At 38.1% G+C, this 20,815-nt stretch overlaps 1 protein-coding gene across 1 annotated transcript; it reads right to left on the bottom strand.

The window, feature by feature from the left end:
• Positions 1-2,580: 2,580 nt before the first annotated feature.
• On the bottom strand, positions 2,581-18,830 carry LOC127454400 (transcription factor E2F3-like). Its single transcript, XM_051721587.1, has 7 exons — positions 17,955-18,830; positions 13,118-13,229; positions 12,465-12,684; positions 11,867-12,025; positions 11,636-11,750; positions 8,428-8,569; positions 2,581-5,942 (listed from the first exon to the last, which is right to left on the bottom strand). Exons 1-7 carry the CDS (start codon positions 18,222-18,224, stop codon positions 5,695-5,697), a joined length of 1,266 nt encoding a protein of 421 aa, XP_051577547.1. The 5' UTR covers positions 18,225-18,830; the 3' UTR covers positions 2,581-5,694.
• Positions 18,831-20,815: the final 1,985 nt, after the last annotated feature.

The raw sequence follows: 20,815 nt of genomic DNA, 5'->3' as shown, positions 1-20,815 counted from the left end.
TAAATGAACTTTTCCACGACATTCTAATTTATTGAGATGCACCTGTAGATAACAAAGAAAAGCAAAACAAATATATACAGAATCAACATTTAACCCCCACTATTACCCCTCCCAATCCCCAATCCCACCCTGACCCTCAACAACATCCCTGTGGTCACACATGATTATAGATACACACAAAAAATAAATTAAAAAAATATAGTAATCACACACATTTAAAACCAAACTTCTCTCTCCACTGCCCCTCCCCGAGAGCCCTCCCAAAACTCTAAATAGCTGCCCCATTTCCCATCAAACGAATCCCAATTTCACAGCCTTCTAAATGACGCACCTTCCCCATCTCCCTGCACCATTCTTGAAATGAGGGTGCTCTAGCCAACTTCCATCCCCTTAAAACATTTTGTCTGCCAATCATAACACTGGTTAGGACCCAATTTTTTATGGGTTTATCCCCTACATTGATGACCGCCCCATCGTCCAAAATACAGAGTCTGAGGCAAAATGAAATTTGAGTGCCCAATACATCACACACAAATCTCTGAACCTTCAACCACAATTCTTGGATCTTAACACACCACCAAAAAACATGGATTGTGTCTCCATCTTCTGATTGGCATCGTCAGCAGGTGGGTGCATCCCCAAGACCAAGCCTATACAATCTAGAGGGGGTCCAATAGAATCGATGTAAAATCTTGAATTGCATAAGGCACACCCATCTCTAGATGCAGACTTGACGTTTTTTAGAATCCTTGCCCATACTCCCTCCTCCAGTACCAAGTTTAAATCTTTCTCCCATAATCTCTTGAAAGAAGTTAAAGCTCCGTCCCCCAGACTCTGAATTAGCAGGGAGTAATACACTGATGCCTCACCTTTTCCAACAGTAATCACCATTCCCAGAGTATCTGCCGCTTTAGGGGGTGTATGCTACTCCCAAAAATAGTACAGAGGAGGTGGCGCAGCTGTAAATACCTAAAGAACTGAGGTCTGGGAATCCCAAAATGCTGAACCAAATTTCCAAAGGATCTCAACACTCCACTCTCATATAGGTCACCGAGTGTATTAACCTCCCTCACAATCCACTCTGACCAGCAGAGAGAGGACTTATTAATACATAAATTTGGGTCCAGCCATATGCTCGAGGCAACATTTAAATAAATGTCTGAATTAAACTCTCAAGTACAAATGCGAGATAACGGGGTGTAACTTAACTTCTCCGATTAGTTCAATAGAAAGGCTTTGCAATGGAAAAATAGGGGCAAGAACTTCTTGTTCAATACAAAACCAAATCTGTATAAACAGTACTGAACATGTACTCACAAAAACAAGCCTTGTGCTATATAAAGAAGAATATTCGGAGTGTTTTGCAGTTGGTTTTATGTCTCTAGGTCAAACGGTCATTGAGTTTAAAAGATTTATGGGGATAATTGAATCTATTAAAAGTACTGAACATTTTCTCCCAAAAACAAGCTTTGTGCTATATAAAGGCTAATATTCTGAGGTCTCTAGTTCAAACGGTCATTGAGTATAATGGAATTATAATATTACAAACATTTACACCACTATATTTATCAAACATATAGATTGTAAATTCCACAAACAGAGCCTTGTGTCATTAAAGGGATATTTTTTAATATTTCATATTTGTGATGTCAATGTCAAATGGTTAAATTGTTTAATTGATTTATAGGGCTAATAAAATTGATATTAAAATTCAGATTTGTGCTAGACAAAGAAAACCTATCAATGCATTTCCAAGTTTGATTGGCTTGAAATGTGAGAGATGTAATGGCGAGTTTAATGGGTATTGCCGCGAATGCCAAATATAAAACTAACTTTACAGCACTCCTGTGGCAGAGGCAGGAGCTGCCACGGAAAGATTTCACCTCCTCTCAAAATTGTTCAGGTATGGTTTGAGGAACATGACAAGAGTTCAAGGTGTTGACTTCGCCTCCAAATTCCCCAGATCTCAATCCAATTGAGCATTTATGGGATGTGCTGGACCAACAAGTCCAATCCATGGAGGACCCACCTCGCAACTTACAGGACTCAAAGGATTTGCTGCCAACGTCTTGGTGCCAAATACCATAGGACAACTTCAGAAGTTTGGTGGAGTTCATGCCTCGACTGGTCAGAGCTGTTTTGGTGGCACGAGGGGGACCTATGCAATATTAGTAAGTACAACCCCCCCAATATGTATACCATGATCAATGGAAGTATGTAGACGCCCTTGTTTTTAATACTGTTTGAACTACAACAATTAGGTGGTCATCTTTTAATTAAACGTTTGATTCAGCATATTCAAGCATGTGTCCCTCAATGCCTCTTTGACTTGGACCGAAATGAAAGAACAGTGCACAGACATTAACTTCAATTTGCACCAGGACAGTTGACCTGTTTTTTACGCAACCCATTGTTAATACATTTTTCATCATTATGGTAGTATTAGTAACCTTAATGCATGATTCAGAGCTACTTTATGATGACCCAAAGGTAATTAGTGTTTCAATACAGAAAGGCTGCTTTAGGTTGAGTGAGATCTGCAAGCATCAAATAATGACAAAAACACTATTTGGATTTGTATTATCACATGTGATATTGCTTTAATTTCATCATGTTGAGAATTTTCAAACTATCAGCATAAGGGACAAAATACCCTCAACTGGCTTCCCACAAAAAGCTCCTGTTCAAATATATATGTACAATTAATAGCAAAGCAGTCAAGAAACTTGCATATACAAAGCTTAAATCTTATCAAATACACTTTAGAAATGCAATCCTACTATTTTACACATTTTCACATCACAGTTGCTTTCATGCTAGTATATCAAAAGAAAATACACTATGAATAGAATTGTGTTCATTACATGTAGCCAAGTTATACACATTTGTCTCATCCATTCCCACTATGTCAGAAAACATGAGAAAAATACACGCAATAAGAGAAAATATCAAGCATGACAAACATGTAAAGAAACTGCACTGGCTATCAAAAATATTGATGTAGTACAGTTTAAATGTTAGTTAATTAAATAGGTAAAATTCCGGTTAAATTCACTTGTTAAATAAATACTGAAGAGCTGCACCATCATTTGTGGATATTTACAATTCTATTTTTTTTTTTCCAATTCGAGTTTGTGCAATACTGAGAGCTAACAACCTTTACGCTCACAGGTTAAATCGATATATAAAAGAAATAATTTGAGAAAACATTGAGAAAGCTTTGGTTTCTTCCTTTTGGTCTTAACCTTCACTCAACATTACCAAATCAGTTTCCAAATCCAATTTTGTGTGTAGTTGGACTGTTCTGCCTTTGCACAGCTGCACTGTACATGACATATGGATGACCACAGCAATATAACCTAACAGAAACATCAATGTATCTTGTTACAAAAAAACTAAAACATTGTACCACTGCAGAATATCAAATATACTGTATAAATATATATGCTGTAATGTGCCATTAACTTAAAGGCTAATATATAAGTCTGATTTATCATCCCTATTAAGTCTGATTTATCTACCACAGCCAGCTCTGGTCAATTACAAAAGCCCAATATTTGTAAACCAGCCATTCAACTTAATATGTAGACTGATACCACTATTACAAAATACTAAAACAGGGAACAAGTCATTGCATTTGATTTGACAAATGTCACTTTTCTTGTTTACCAGATGTGAAATGTCAATTTATCGGATGATTTTCCCTGTTATAATCACATCAAACTCATCTTCACTCATCATGCTAGTATCTTAGTTTGAGAGTTAGGGTTCCTATTCCTCTCGAGGCAAGTTCTACTACTGCATTAGCGCAAGACTAAAGCTAAATACTTAGATTCTGTCTCTTTCATTTTTCAAGTATTTAACTTCAATTATGCAAGTATATCAATTGAATTATCCTACAGCGGGGAAATAAATACGGTTGGTGCAAGTACTGAATTCTGCAAGCCACACACTAGCTGCCCAAATACAAAAAAGCATGATTTTAACAAGCAACCAATTTCTAATGATTGTCCCCCAAAATTATTTAGACCAGAAACAAGAACAGAGTATTTGTTAAAGAAAAAGCTCACCTACAGTGTATCCAAAAATATCACGGACTCCAGTAGGGGTTCATAGTTTTATGTGGCAGCTAGGTGGTGCAGAGGGACTTGGATATGGGGGATGTAAATGAATAAAATACATTTAAAAATGCAATAGCATTGTATATTAGATACCATAAATATACGTTCAGAGGTAGAATATAGTACCTTGTGCCTTATCAAATTACACTGATTGCAACGAAGTTGTAAAATTGTCTAACTTTACACAGAAAAGGTTAGCAAGCGATTTTATCACACTAAAATCATGTTAACAAGCATAGTTCTCATCTTGTGGCTATACTTTTGAAACAGAGTATTTTAATAGTTAAAAATTGGCCCCATTTCACTTCCATTGTAAGTGCCTCATTGTAACCCAGATTATTTAAAAAAAAATTTTTTTTTAAAGATATACCACAAATGCTGTCGATTGAGCTAAACTTGCATTGAACTCGGAATATTCCTTATATCAAGGGCAACTGCCTTGCATTTAAAAGCAGACTGAGCAAAGAAAAACAAAATAAAACTCAATCTAATCAAGACTCTCATTGTTGAAATTAAACAATGGTTTAGGTGTGGATAAAAATATCCACTTGCAAGCAGACAAAATTCTGCAGGTACTTTTAAGTTTGGGATCAGAGCACAGCAACTGGACATCTAAGAAACAACTAAAGTTGTCTGGACTTAATTTCTCTTACAACAGTGTAATCAGTTCAAAGCCAGTCTGATTCCCTTCTTACCCATACATCTGGTCTATAGGCATTAAGATGAGACTGGAGCTTAGTTTTTAACTCATCAATGATCAAGACAACTGATCACAATGATAGAAGCCAACAGTGGCCCTCATTGGGTAAATCTCACAAAAACTGTCTAGAAATGTCCAGAGTCATTTTAAAGCCAAGTTTATGGGATTTTTGACAATTAAGGGCATTTAAACTACCCTAATTGTAACAGGATGGTTTATTTTATTAGACTGAGAATTTTAGGGGAAAATGTGCTCGATTGACAAAGTTTCAATGAAAAAATCTTAATGGTCCTTAAAATAACTTTCCTTTTTATGTTAAATTAAATGTTGTATTTTTCTCTTTTGATTTTGGGGTGAAATATGACATTGATATCTTTGAGAGATTCACCCATGTGCCACTTCTGGGGGTGAATTGGCTTACAGTTAGTGTGAATGTGTTTATGTAATATAGTAGGTTGAGCTGACGTTTCAACTTGAAGCAACCAACGTCAATCCTCTACAGGAACCAATGGGACCACAAAATGAACCTTTCCATTCGAAGACTCAAAATATAAAATATTTCTGTCCCATTTACCTTAAACACGAAGAACACCATCACATTTGGAAGTGATATCGCATTCCCCAAACATCACATGACGGTGACAGTATTCCATAAATTCCATGAATGGAGAACAATAATGATTACAGCTGGAGAGAAGGTTTTTTTCCATGCCTGGCTCTGTAAGGCAGATCTATACTTGAGCGGATGAGAAAACCTGATTCAAGAACTCCATCTTTAAGGCTGTTAACAAACATGGATTCCATAAGTGTTGCAGATGCTTGATCAGGTCATGCCTGAAAACTAAAGGTCGAGGAATAGGGGTAGGAATGACCTCAATTGCACAAGAGGTCATCTAGATTTGGAAGCCTGTCCAGGTCATCGAAGAGGTCTGTGATTCCCTCCTCTTCCTCTAGGCTCATCAGGTAATCGTCACTGAATGGAGGGGAACCCAGACTGATTAAGGGTCCTTCACTGCAGGGGATCTGATCTTCTGTTTGCTGAAGGAGACTGGTGAATGGGGACGTGATGGGAGACAGGCTGGTAACAGTCACAGCTGGACCAGAACGACTGGAACTAGTATCTGGAGATGGAGAAAGACAGGGAAAAGATTATACGAGAGGCTTGCACAAGACTTCAACAAAAAACATGCACTCCTACTAGAGATGAGCAATATCTGCGAAAAGTCATGTTAGATATTCTACGTTTTTAATCGACAACTCAAGTAATAATTCTGATTTAATATCTATTAGTAATCCAAATACAACCATGGTATAGTTTCTTAATGTGTTTAGTCTATTATTTTTCATAACAAATACCAATACTATAATTCGTTTTTTTTAATTAAAGACTACATTGACCAAACCCCATTAATGAGTCATCCATTGTCTTACCTGGTTATTTATTCTATATTATCACTAGTGCTGTAAGTTGATTAAAATATTTAATCAAAAGTGTTGAAATTTTACTCTATATACACACACTTTGGTACGATTGTGTTCATATCAGTAGCGAACCATACCAGAGTTCACATGAACCGTACCCCAGACCACCTCTTCAAGTGGACCAGGGTGCGGTTCGAGGGTGCATACCAGAATTCGGAAAACAGCGTACACATCATCCAAACAAACCGAACTTTGATGTCATTTGGACCCGGATGTGCACCAAAAGTGCCAGTGTGAAAGCACCCTAAGGGGGCTTTCACACTGGGCACGTTTGCTGCTGTCCGATTCAGAGTGCGATTGTTCCCGGTGCCCCCCGCAGCGTTGGTCTGGTCTGGTTTCACACTCACTTGATTCTATAGAACCACAGTCCATTTGCGTTCATCTTACATCATCACAAACACGCATGGAGAACACAACGCGACTCATAATACTTTGTTTTTTTGGTGCCATTATGCACAGCAGAGTGAACGACAATTGCGTTTAGGCGCGCTTCATGGCGTAACTCATCAGATGTCCAGGGGTAAGGCGGCTTGCTGCTGCTCGAAAGCGGCATTTTTTTGAAGAGACAGCTGATTGCAAGGAATTCGTTTGCATCTTTGTTTACACTGCACGCTTACTCACGCTCGTGTCCAAGGTGAAGTTATCGCCACTGTCATCTCCTATTATACCCTATATTTATTAGACGAAACTAATGATGTCGTCATTGGCTAAAACACATGCGCAGGTTACTTTACTTCCTGAACGAGTGCGCACCTGAGTCGCTTTCACATTTACACGAATCGAGCTACAGTTCCATTGCAACCGAACTCAGACCACCTCCTACAGGTAGTCTTGGGTCCGGTACTGCGGTGCGCTCCCTGGTCCGCATGACAGCTTTCAAATTACCAATTTTTCATGCGAACCCTGCTCTGTTTTGAACTAAACTAAGAGTCTGATAAAAAGAAAACATTATCTGTTATGGAGTAGGGAACATTTCTTACTAGAAGCACAGTCCCAACTCCGTAAAGTAGTCTACTCATGGGTACAATCAGAATATTATAACTTTAGTTAAATTGGATTCCACACCACCCTGAAGAAAAAACATGTCAAATTTCAAAAAGTTCCAGATGTTTAGATGATCAAAAATAACATATCCAAATGTAAACATTATATACAGTATATTATATTTTAACATTTATATTTTAAACCTTTTTAAATGACTAGCATAATGTTTTTTACTAAATTTATTTATTTATTTATTTTTTGGTATTTTTCCCCCTTTTTCTCCCAATTTGGAATGCCCAATTCCCAATGCGCTCTAAGTCCTCGTGGTCACATAGTGATTCGCCTCAGTCCGGGTGGCGGAGGACGAATCCCAGTTGCCTCCGCGTCTGAGACAGTCAACCCGCGCATCTTATCACGTGGCTTGTTGAGCGCGTTGCCACGGAGACATAGCGCGTGTGGAGGCTTCACGCCATCCACCGCGGCAACCACGCTCAATTCACCATGCACCCCACCGAGAACAAACCACATTAAAGCGAACACGAGGAGGTTACCCCATGTGAATCTACCCTCCTTAGCAACCGGGCCAATTTGGTTGCTTAGGAGACCTGGCTGGAGTCGCTCAGCACGCCCTGGGATTCGAACTAGCGAACTCCAGGGGTGGTAGTCAGCGTATTTTACCACTGAGCTACCCAGGCCTCCACTAAATGTATTTTTAAAGATTAATCAATTATCAAAATAATAGCGAGTTACAGCCCTAGATTGCTTCGATTCTTCATCAAACCTCCAACACTAATTTCTTTTCCCAATTTAATATTTTGAATGCAGCCTTGGCATACTGAAAGATGTTTGTGGTGACTATAATAATTACTAGATACAAATGCACTGTTAATTCAAATATTATTTAACTCACTTTAGAGGGTCAGTCAATTTCTAACCCATTTATCTTTTCAAACAGTACATCGCCTACCCTTATTCTTACCTGTGGTGGCTACAGAATCAAAAGCACTTTGTAGGGCTAAGTGGGGAAATTATTCATTGTAAAGAAAACATTTACCAATTAACTCAGGATCATTGCTGATGTCTAAAATGGAAGCTGATATAACCTAAAACGGACAAAACGTATCTTTACAGGACACTGACCATCTAATACTTTCATGAAAGGTGAGGAGCTGCCCTTGACACCACAACTGCCGTTTTTCACAGGACTGTCAGTCGTGTTCTCATCTGGACACAGGAAGACATCTATAGGACCATTTGTGCTGGTCAGGTGCATCTGTAGACCCTGTACAGAATGAAGCAACATTGCACAGTGAATGACCACATAACCAAATAAAAAGGTTTAGCAAAAAACTACTGATATTTAGATCTAAATTCATTGCATGCTGTGTAATCAGAGTATTTACCCTAACATCAAAAATCATGTTTTTTTTTTTTTTTTATATCCTTAAAATTATTTTCCCATGAAAAGCGCAAATTTGTATGTCGAGTGGCACGTATTGGACTTTTCCGTGTGTTTGACACCACTGATGTAGAGCGGCTTGAACAGTAGGCGGGGATATCTGAGCACTGCGTTTAGTGTTGTCATACAAAACAGCCTCCCAGCCTTGGATAACCTTGTACGTGGCTTGATTCATGCATCCTTCACAAAGACAAATCTGTCTGATTCCAGCCTTGCTGAAACACCCCCAGATCATCACTGATCCTCCACCAAACTTAAGAGTGGGTGCAAGACACTGTGGCTTGAAGGCCTCTCCAGGTCTCCATCTAACCTTCAGACAACCAGGTGGAGGATCGGTGATGATCTGGGGGTGCTTCTGCAAGGCTGGCATCGGGCAGATTCGTCTATGTGAAGGATGCATAAGGTACACATAAGCCACGTACAAGGTTATCCTGGAAGAAAACTTGCTTCCTTCTGCTCTGACAATGTTCCCCAACTCTGAGGATTGTTTTTTCCAGCAGGACAATGCTCCAAGCCAGCCCAGTCTCCAGACCTGAACCCCACTGAAAACCTCTGGAATGTGATCAAGAGGAAGATGGATGGCCACAAGCCATCAAACAAAAATCATGAATTTTTGCTTGAATTTTTGTGCCAGGAGTGGCATAAAGTCACCCAACAGCCATGTGAAAGAGTGGTAGAGAGCATGCCAAGATGCATGAAATCTGTGATTGAAAATCAGGGTTATTCCACCAAATATTGATTTCTGAACTCTTCCTATATTAAAACATTAGTACTGTGTTGTTTAATAATTAATATGAGCTTGTTTTCTTGGCATTATTCGAGGTCTGAAAACTGCATCATTTTCTGCAAATAAATGTTCTTAAAAGAAAAGTTCACCCAAAATGAAAATTTGCTGATAATTTACTCACCCTCAGGCCATCCAAGATGTATTTGAGTTTCTTTCTTCATCAAAACAGAATTTAAGATTTTTAGGATTTCATTTCAGGCCTCCTCCTCTAAACAATACAAGTGAATGTACTCCATTTTTTGACGGTCCAAAATGCATATTTAGGGTGCATCAAAATAATCCACATGGCTCCAATCGACAAATAAAGTTCTTCTGAACCTTAACGATTGATTATTTTTAGAAACAAAATAATACTTCTATACTTTTTAACTACAAATGTTTGCTTCCGTACATCTCTGTGACGCACGCTCATGAGAGGGATGATGTAAGCTCGTTGGTAATGTCACGCATCACGTGGAGGAGGAGGCAGGAAGCGTGTCATTGTTTACAAGAGAAAGGGCGCTACACCAAAGTTTAATTGTCTTTGCTGTAGATTTGTATTTGTAGAAGTGTATTGTTCAAAATGGTCATTTGGCATGTGTATCCTGAATGCTTCAACCTTCAAAACCCCAAAGAAAATGCATGCTGGGAAAAATATAAACTTTTCATAGATTGCCTATACATGATCATGAGCGATCGAAGCTGTGGCTTATCACGCTGAACCTGGATATCAGTACACCCCTACATTCTCTCAAATATTGGAGGGTGTGCAGTGAACATTTTACTCCTGATGATTTCAGACCATCGAAAGAAACAAAGGGTTGATATCTGAATTCATCGGCTGTGCCCGTGCAGTTTTTCCAGCGAACTCAGGTATGTGTGAAAACGTTGTCATTGTCTGCATCTGCAACTCCCTCAGTGCTCCGCTCCTCATCACCTGATTTCTAATTCACCGCACCTGCACTCAATTCACTCGCTTATCACTGCCTGCATAAATAACTCACCTTCACACCACTTCACTGTCAAGTCTCACACAAAGGACTCTAGTTTGACCATGCTGCTCTCACGCAGTGTTTATTTACCTGTATGTATTTGCTTTCGATCTTCATCGATATCTGTTTAGTGCTTACCCTGCTTTTTCACCTGTTACCTCTTCTTCAGTTTGTGAAGCTTCTCTTCTGTGTGATATCACCTGTACCATTGATCTCACTGTGTAAACACTGTAAATCCTGTGAATCTCAATAAATGCTCTCGCACTTGGTTTCACTAATTACAACTTGTTTGGCTTGAATTCCTGACAGTCATGTAGCTTATATATTTCTGCTAAAGAAAAAGCACAAGTAGATAACACAACGACATTGCTCCAAAATAAAGGATGGTTATTTACTGCAGTAATGTTTTTTTTATTAATATTTGGAAATGATTTTTTTTTTAAATAATTTTATATTGTTTTGAAATTGTTTTGTGAACGGCACAAGTTTCTCTTGTAAACAATGATGCGCTTCCTGACTCCTCCACGTGACGCGTGATCTTATCAACAAGCTTACATCATCCCTCTCTTTTGAGCACGTCACAGAGATGTACAGAAGCGAACATTTGTAGTTAAGTGTATAAGTATTGTTTTGTTTCTAAAAAAGTCGTGTGGATTATTTTGATGCACCCTAAATATGCTTTTTGGACCGTCAAAAAATGGAGTACATTCACTTGTATTGTTTAAAGGAGGAGGCCTGAAATGAAATCCTAAAAATCTTAAATTCTGTTTTGATGAAGAAAGAAACTCAAATACATCTTGGATGACTTGAGGGTGAGTAAATTATCAGCAAATTTTCATTTTGGGTGACAATATTTTTATTTGGAATTGGGGAGAAATGTTGTCAGTACTTTATAGAATATAACAAATGTTAATTTTACTCAAAAACATACCCATAAATAGTAAATCCAGAGAAATTAAATCATGATTTAATAATTCAAAATTGTCGTTTTCCTTTAAGCGCCATACCTTGATTAGAATGTACTATTAAATCAGACATTGTATTTTTGTAACACACATGCCTTGAGAATCTGCTGTTACAAAGGGAGTAGCAGAACAACTTCTAAAGCACTTGTAGCTTCTAATTGCTCACCTCTTGGGGATCTGGCACCTCTAGTTTTGTTTCTGACGGTGCTTTGACCACAATCACTGTCTGATCCCTCAGGCCGTGGTCGTGACGCAAGTCTTGATATGTCACATATGCAAATGTGAAGGCTGTTAAGGAAGGGTCAAAGTTTGTTCCATAGATCTTGCACTCACAGCAGCAGCCACACCAAAATAGACAATACTGCACAACCAATGTTTCTAAACAGCGCAAGGATATTTTTGATTTTGCGATGACTCTGTCATCCGCTTGACTTCCTGAGTGCAGCTTTGTATTAACTCATCAAGTCTGCGCTCTTCCTGGACAAGTTGTGTTATTTCACTGCTCAGGGTCTGTCTCTGAGTCAAAACACCCCCCACGTCAGACAGACTACAGCCCCTGAGGGAAAGAAGGAAAAAATTATCAGCCATGTTCTTAATAGAATGTTCTATACTCCACCACTAGCCTATATGTTCTAAATGGTTTGTTATAGAAGCTACAAAGACACACTTCCTAAGCATTCAAACCTTATCAGCTACACGAATGGAATAAACAAACCACTGCCAGTGTTTTACCACCATTAGAGTACACACTCATAGACACCTCTGCACAGGTCAGCTATGTTGTACACAACTACCTCAAAGACAACTTCCTGTGTGCTGTGACTGTAGCGTAATGCCAAACGCTATTGAAAAGTGAACAAAGCACCTCAGTATTATGTAAAAACGTGATTTTGTTTCCACAAAGCATCTAGTAAATGCACAAATATTCTGCATGCCATGAGAATTATTTGAGAGGTATCAAGATTGGGAAGCAAACACAGTAAAATGGTACATACATCCACTGAATGTTGTTTTTAGATTTCTTTTTAATGAGGTGGACGCCCTCAAGAACATTGGTGATGTCGTAAAGACGCCTCTTCTGGACTTTGAGGATCTCAGAGGCCTGATTCAGGTCCACCACGCCGTCAGACGACTGGGCCAAAAGCTCCACAAACTTCTTCGTCAGGAGGCCCAAGGAGGTGTCGTACCGCGTCTTCTCTGCTGGAGACTTCGGAGCTACGAATGGAGAAACGATAAAAAGATAGCCTTAGACATGTTCCATATTTCATAATAGGATTGTCATATTCCATGACTGTCTGGAATACTTGATGCTGGTTGGTCAATCATGGCATTCTGTGGAGAAATATTTTGCATGACGAACGCAAAATTGTATAATTTACTGCTGCCCCAAATAACCGATGTGCTGCATAGCAGTGCTAGTTAAAGGTCTTTAATATTTCACATCCATTTATTTCTTAAGTAGCCATGTAATAAGCAGAATATTGCCAATAAAACCAGGATGATACAAGGTCCCAAAATTAGAATCTTGGTTTTAAAACTCTAATCACGGTTCTTTTTGCAATAATGACTATACATGATACGTGAAATATTTCATATCAGAAGTAAACAAATAGAAGGTGAGTTGTCAAAAAGTGACTTTATTTCTTACTTTTATTTCCTTTTAGAATACCAAGTGGAGTTCCATTTTGTGTCTTGGGGGTTTTGGCTCCTTCAGTCATGTAAAGGTGATCAGTGTCATCTAGCGCCAACCGCCTTTTTGCCTGGTGAGAAGAAAGTCCATCATTTAGAACAATTGTCAGAACTGGAATATGTCCGATACAGGCAAATATTTGTATAAGGCTTCGATAAATGTTGTCGTAATCATGTGTTTATTAAATGCCATTTATGGTGTGGTCAAAAATGGTAAAATGTAGTGCAGACATGCTGGCAAGTAGAATCAGAAACATATCAAATAAATCATTTATCATCATTATTACAGCAGAATAGAAATATCGAAGGATCTAAACCATGAGACTTCAAAACTTGGATAAACCTCCTGATGGTCACTTTTGTTGTAAAAGTGCTGCCATTTTTACCCTTTTTTAGCAACATCCTCCATGGTAAATCATTCATTCAAGTCCTACAATAAAGCCAAATTTAAAAAAGAATAAAGAAAATTCAGTCACACTTTATATTAGGTGGCCTTAACTACTAAGTACTAACATTAAATACATGCAATACTGTGTAACATGTTGTCCTGTAAAATTCCCAGTTATCGCTACTGAGGTTAAGGTATGGTTAGGTTTAGGAGTAAGGATAGGGTTAGGATTAGAGGTTAGAGTTAGGTTTTGGGGTAAGGGTTATGTTAGGAGTAAAGTTAACAGTGTAACTACAAATGTAATTAAATGCAAGTACTTTAAATGTAATTGCAATGCAATAACATGTATTTACACAATAAGTACATTGTATCAAATGGTTAAGTACACAGTAGTTAAGGCCACCTAACAATGTGGGACAGAAAATTCAAGTGACCCATTTTTAAAACTAGGTGAAACTCAAATTGCTTTTATATAGGACTAGTATACTACGTGCAATCGGCTATCATTTATGCAGAACATATCCCAAATCGAGCTATAACACACATAATTTGTTCATTTGAAATAAGACTTCTTGTAGGGTCACTTAGGTATTAAAAGGAATATTCGGGATTCAAAAAGTTAAGATCAGTCAACAACATTTGTGGCATAATGTTGATTACCACAAATATTTAGACTCATTCCTCCTTTTCTTTAAAGCTGCAATACATACGATTTTTTTAGGTTACAATTAACAAAAGTTAATTGAGCGAATACATAAAAAAAATCTGTGTTCAAAACCCAGTCCTTGACTTATCCCACTTCATGACAGTAAGCCTTCAATATTGATTTTTATTCAATTAAATCGCAGGCATACGTTATTTGTCCTTGCGTGTTAATGTCATGTCCGTAAGCTCAGAAAAGAAAGGACCGGCTACTGGGTCACGTTTGCATATGTGTTGCCATGGCTGTTCATTTGGTCTCAGTTAAAGACAGCAGCAGCAGGACATCAGTCTCTGTTACTCGGTAACTGCTACCTGTTTGGTGAAGTTATTTACTTGCTATAATATTTGAATATGTTATCTGTTAAGGTTGAAGCTTAAAGGCTATTGGTTGTCAATGCTTTAATGAATCGCACATTACTCAGGAGGATATTGAGTTTACCAATCGTGATGTTTAATAGGCTCCATTTTCCAGTAAAGTTACAGTAAAATGTATTTTATAACATTGCTGCAGTTTCAAGTAGGGATGTGCAAAACAACCAATTTGCATAATCGACTAGTTGGTCGGTCATTTGAACGGCTAGTCTGTGTTAAGGATAATGTATAATTAGGCTCCGTTATGGTCACATGACCCCGATCAGGCGCATTTCAGAGGGATTTACAGACGCTAAGTGCAGCACTTCAACATGGTAACTAACAGATGTTCAACAAATAAATGGGCTAAATAACTATAACACCATATTGCACAAAACTACCGAAGAAAGAAGTGCATACAAGGAATGGCACAAATCTCTATTGCTCATCCTGAATGCAGAATAAAGGAGTTATTCAATAAACAGAGAGCTTGGGGGCCAATTCTCGCTACACATTCAAAAGTGCAGAACTGTGAGATATATTGGGGGTATACATCTAGTTAATCATGACTTCAAGCAGTCTAAACCTTTTTAACTGCAACTATTTAATCAAGTAGTGTCCGACAGAATCAGCAAAAGTCTTTAATCTCTCCATAACACCCCACAAATACAGAAGTATTACTCACAGCAGAGGATTTAACATCCAACAGTGATCGACAGTGCAGGTTTTATTGTGATGACTATTATTTACTTTTAAGCACAGAAAGCGATTATCACGCAAAAACGCTCTAAGAAGTTGCGTCTCAATTAATTTGAGAAGCGTGCTGAATGACTCCAGCCAGGTCTCCTAAGCAACCAAATTGACCCGGTTGCTAGGGAGGGTAGAGTCACATGGGGTAACCTCCTCGTGGTCCACTCTCGGTGGGGCACGTGGTGAGTTGTGCGTGGATGCCGCAGTGGATGGCGTGAAGCCTCCACACGCGCTATATCTCCGCGATAATGTACTCAAGCCACGTGATAAGACGCGTGGGTTGACGGTCTCAGACGCGGAGGCAGCTGAGATTCGTCCTCCGCCACCCGGATTGAGGCGAGTCACTACACCGTCATGAGGACTTTAGAGCACATTGGGAATTGGGAAAAAAATAATCAAAAGAAAAAAGGCAATGTCCAGGTAACTTCAAACCATGAAATTCATCCTAGCATAAAATGTTCCTCCGCAAGTTGTTGGCAATTTTAGGTTAACCACAGATGTCGCTTGAGAGTCCAAAGTACCGTAGTGCAGCTTTAAAGCAAGAAAACCAAAAATGGAGGTTACAGTGAGGCACAAGGGGCCAATTTTTGGTGGGGTTAAAGGCAGAAATGAGAAGCTTTCCACCCATTCACTTCCACTATAAGTGCCTCACTGTAACCCAGATTTAAGCTTTAAGAAAAGGAGGGATGTTGAAATTAATTTTGGGTATTCAAAATTATACCACAAATACAGGCGAGTATTGAGCTCAATTTGTATTGAACCCGGAATATTCCTTTAAACCTTTTTATCTTAACACACTCCATGTTATTAGGTTCAGTTGGTTCCGAATACAATCGTAAATTTAGAATCAATTTAAGTGCAAACTTATTGGATGAATCATGATTTTAGTCTGATAATGTTCAAACAGGTTTTATGCACAAATGTGCACGTACAGAGTGTGAACGAGACTCAACTTCCTCTTTTGATTTATTGTGGACATATCTCACAAGATCTGCCCATAAGAACTTAAGACATCTATCCTAATTTAAACACCAGTCATACACATGCCTGCCCACATTCCACCTCCTTTATCTTGATGTCAGTGTTGTGTCAGAGGGCTGAACAGCCATTTTGTGCTACAAAGCATGTGTTGTCCTAAATGAAGCACACAGAAAAAGGTTTAAAAGTCCCTTTTGAACAGTCAATTGTTTAAATGATATTTGTTCAATGGATGCATCTATTGTTTTAAATAATGCATTACTAAAGATGCATGTACTGAAGTAGACAAACACACATGGGAAATGACATTAATGGCAAAGAATGAACTAGAAAATGCCCTTTGCGTTGTTCTACATGTATTTGAGAGTTTGGAAGACAACTTCAAATGCGATAAGAAATAAAGCCCTGTTAAAATGAGAGATATTAGGGACCACGTTTAATGCAAAGGGTTATCAGTGGCTGTCACAGAAAAGCCAGTTCACCCTATTCATGTGGTGTTGTATAGACATTGTACAGACATTTCAGCCAGAGCAAACAATAAAGAAGGCAGTTGAAGTCAAACCAGTTTAACTTTACCAACAGTTTTTACTGCTTTCATGAAAAGAAAATCAATGCAGCTGGTCTTTTAGCCCATTTGAGCATTTAGGCAATCACTCTCACCACAAAAAAGAGGAAGGACCTAATATATGTAAAGCTACCAACCTCAACCAGCAGTCCACACAGCATTTGCTTTTGTTCATATTGGGGGACATTCATATTTCAACTTGATCTAACCCCTATTGGAATTTTAAGAAAATTAGGGTACATGCACATGTAAATATGGTGCTTGATTGATTGTAAATAAGGCACTTTCCTTGCTTCCCACTGAAATAGAACTTTGGGAATGGCTATTATATACCGTTTGTGCTTGCATTGGAGTATTATAGTGCTGGATTTAAAAAAAATAAATAAAAGGCATTTGCCATGTCTCCTTTTGGAATCAAAGCCTTGGGGAAAATCTTACTGTTTGCAAATGCACCTATACAAAAGCTTCAACTTTTTGGTCAACTTTGTACTGCAGCACTTATTTGATCGTTTATTCCTCACTTGGATAAAAGCATCTGCTAAATGCATACATGTAAATCTAACATATATAGCCTAATGGTTGGGTGGGAGATCGATTTTAAGGCGATTAGGTTCAACTGCCTCAGGAGAAAACAAACTCAGCAACCCTTCCCCCATCATCCACTCCAAACACACGAGCACAAGGCCTCTAGGCAACATGCCATCTTGATACGACAATATAATCATGACATTTATATGTTTTCGATGTGAGCTCACCTACACTTGACAGCCAAATAAAGTCAAACTCAGACCTGCTGCAGCACGACCCCCAAATATGGTCAACTGTAAACAACTGACTATAATGCATAACGTGCAATTTATAAGATGCAATAAGAAAAGCCCACTGACCAACTACGCATTAGAAAACCCCCTCGAGCACACTGAAGTAGTGATCTCAGACTAGATCTGTTGTCATTTTGCTCACTAGCAAGCTGCTTTAGCTAAGCTAGTGTACGGAAGCAGCTCGACGCCTCGCTATCTGCGGTTTAAGCATCTTTTTAACACATTGTGTAGATGACATTACCGGTGGTCGTCCTAAAGTGGGTCGCTGTCCTGTTCCATGTGTTCCGTTTGGAGTCGTGTATAAACTGGCTGTTGAAGGGTCGGACAGACAGACATTGGAAGTCTGTGTAACGCACGGCGGCGGGGTTATAATCTGTATATATGTGGCAGTGGACAGATTAGAGGTGAAGCGATCGGACAGTGCTGTTAAAACTATGTTTCTGTCCAGCGAAGAGCCACCAACCCCTGCGATTATGACTTTCTCCGGGGCTGATGGGATCCCTCTTCTCATCGTTGTGGACTCTGGTGTCCTTTGTACTTCCTTCAGTTTAAACTCGTTTTTCTGATAATCCGCCGGGTTTGTTTTACAAATATTGACGGCGAATATGAGATTAAAGTCTCAGCTGCCCATCTGGCTGTGCTTTGTTTTATATTAGTAGCTGATGAAGGTTAGATGCTTTGGATTTTGAGAAAGACCCGAATCGCTCTGCCGCCAAACTGAAAAATGGCTCCAGGAAGCGGACAATGAATGAGGGGATGCAGTTTACGCGCGAAGTGCCCTCCCGCGAAACTCAGATTTCCCGGGAAAATTTTAAACGATATTTGCATAAAACACACGATTGGATGCGTAAACAACGGGCCACGCCTTTATTTAACGTTCTCTTTGTAGCAGTTCGGCCAATGGGAAAACGCCAACGTAGATCCGAAGCTGCAATTGGTCGATCGTAGCACATGTACGAATGACGTAACTACGTGTCTCGTCACAACGCTGTTTCAGTTTTCACGAAACTGTCAACGATGCTTATCTGTTTTTGACATCTCATAAATGTTTTTTTTTTTTTTCTCAAATTTTTTTTGGTCTTTTTTTATTTTTCTTATCTTACTGTATCTTTGAAGATACTCACTATTGTTGGCTGTTATGTTTCTTATATATATATATATATATATATATATATATATATATATATATATATATATATATATATATATATATATTCTGTACCTATTGTATATTCCTATAGCACATTCCTTTATATTGTGTGTTTATATACTTTATGAAGAATACATTTACCTTTATTTATTTATTTATTTTTCTTTTTGGTCTCAATGAAAACATTTTTTGCTTTTGGAATTTTCTTATTTCATTACGATTTTGGCCACAAGGCCAAAAGTCCTTTATTCAGGACAGAACAGGAATAACATGTAAAAATAATTGTTGGTAGTCTTGTGTGATGGTCTTGTATTTCAGCAAGCTAAAGCTAAATCTGCCTTTACAAACTGTGGCGGTACCATGTATAATGATGTTATCAGATGGTAAAAAGGGTACTACTTTCAAGGTACAATCTACACTAACAATGACTGAATTGAATTCAAGCAAAATGTGTGGATTTTGAGTTTTCTTTTCTGTGAAACTGTTTTAAATGCAGAACATTAACACTATCAATAGGTGGCGCTGTATCATGACACAATAGGGACAAATGACAAAAGAGTGCTCAGTTTGAATCATGCGCATCTACCCACTGAAAACTGTTGGGAATTAATCATGATTGTAATATAGATAATGGTCTGAGTTTGGGTTTTTCTTACCTTTTTAATCTCAAAAGTGTTTGATGGCTCTGTTTATGTGATTAATATGGGCAAAAGTCTGCCACGTTATAACTAAAGCACGTATAAATCTGTACATTTTTCACCAAAAGCAACAAAGATTCTATGACAACTTAATTTGTAAATTATTTATACCAAATTATTTTGTTAAATGTATATGCCTTTGTTTAAACCTAACCAGTGAGCATTCAAAGGAAATACAGTCTTAAATGTTACATCATAAATAATCAAATATATAAACGACATACAGCCTATACATATAGTATGATTCTACGATACAACATATAGCCTACATAAGGAAATGAAAAAACAAAAGTCTCTAAAATGAAGCTTATTTCATAAAAGTCACTAAAATGAAGCATTGACTGAATCAAATGGAATTGATATTCAAGAAATCTTTTTAATAATCCACAGTTTTCCTCGCTCTACTCTTCATTTCTCTCAAAGTTTTAGGATCGGTCAAACTGTAGCTTCTGACAATTTATGCATGTTCATATCAAGGGTGTAGCAGCTGCTACTCTTTAAAAGGGTAATCTGGTCCCCCGCACTTTTCCAAGCTAAACCCATAACGAGTCCAAATGGTGGATTTGTATCCAGTATTCTTTGCGTTTTGTTACTTTGGGCTGATTGAGCGACCAACCAGCCAGTCTCAGGAGAGTTTTATGAGCCGAAACAACCCTTACGTAACAGGCCGTCAATCAGACAGTCTAATCAAAAGTTGCTTTCAACAATGCTCATTTATCCATGTTTTCTATCGGCATTCATGTTGATCTAAATGAATAATCTAGAGATGAGGAACACACAGATGAGAGTTATTTATCTGTATATTGTTCTTGATTGGCAGCATTACGTGAAATGCACCGCAGAAAAAAACAAAGGACAATCCTTCTTTTAAGCACACATTGTAAGTGGAGTTTATATCAGCACCTGAGTCTTCGTTAAGTTATGCTTTTTACATTATGTTTGTGAGGTAATAGTTTGATCAGTTGTTTTTGACAATCTAAGCAGATTACAAGATCTGTGTTAAATATGTAAAGCTATTTTTAATATCAACTCCTGTTTTTTGCCTTTATGTTGGTGTGCAGTTGACAAACTGTAAGAAAAAATATGGATCTGCTGTGTTCTTAGAACACGTAGGCATTTTATTGAAGTGAATAGATATGCAGACACACTTTTTTATACATGAAAACGTATTGACGTTATTGAAACTCATTATAATTCTTATAAAACTATTATTGTTGTCTAGATTTGCTTTGTTCTTATAATGCTTAAAACCTC

This window comes from Myxocyprinus asiaticus, chromosome 16, assembly GCF_019703515.2.
Source record: "Myxocyprinus asiaticus isolate MX2 ecotype Aquarium Trade chromosome 16, UBuf_Myxa_2, whole genome shotgun sequence".
Classification (NCBI taxonomy): Eukaryota; Metazoa; Chordata; class Actinopteri; order Cypriniformes; family Catostomidae; genus Myxocyprinus; species Myxocyprinus asiaticus.
Note: the sequence above shows the minus strand (reverse complement) of the source record. Positions and strands in the feature narration are given on the sequence as shown.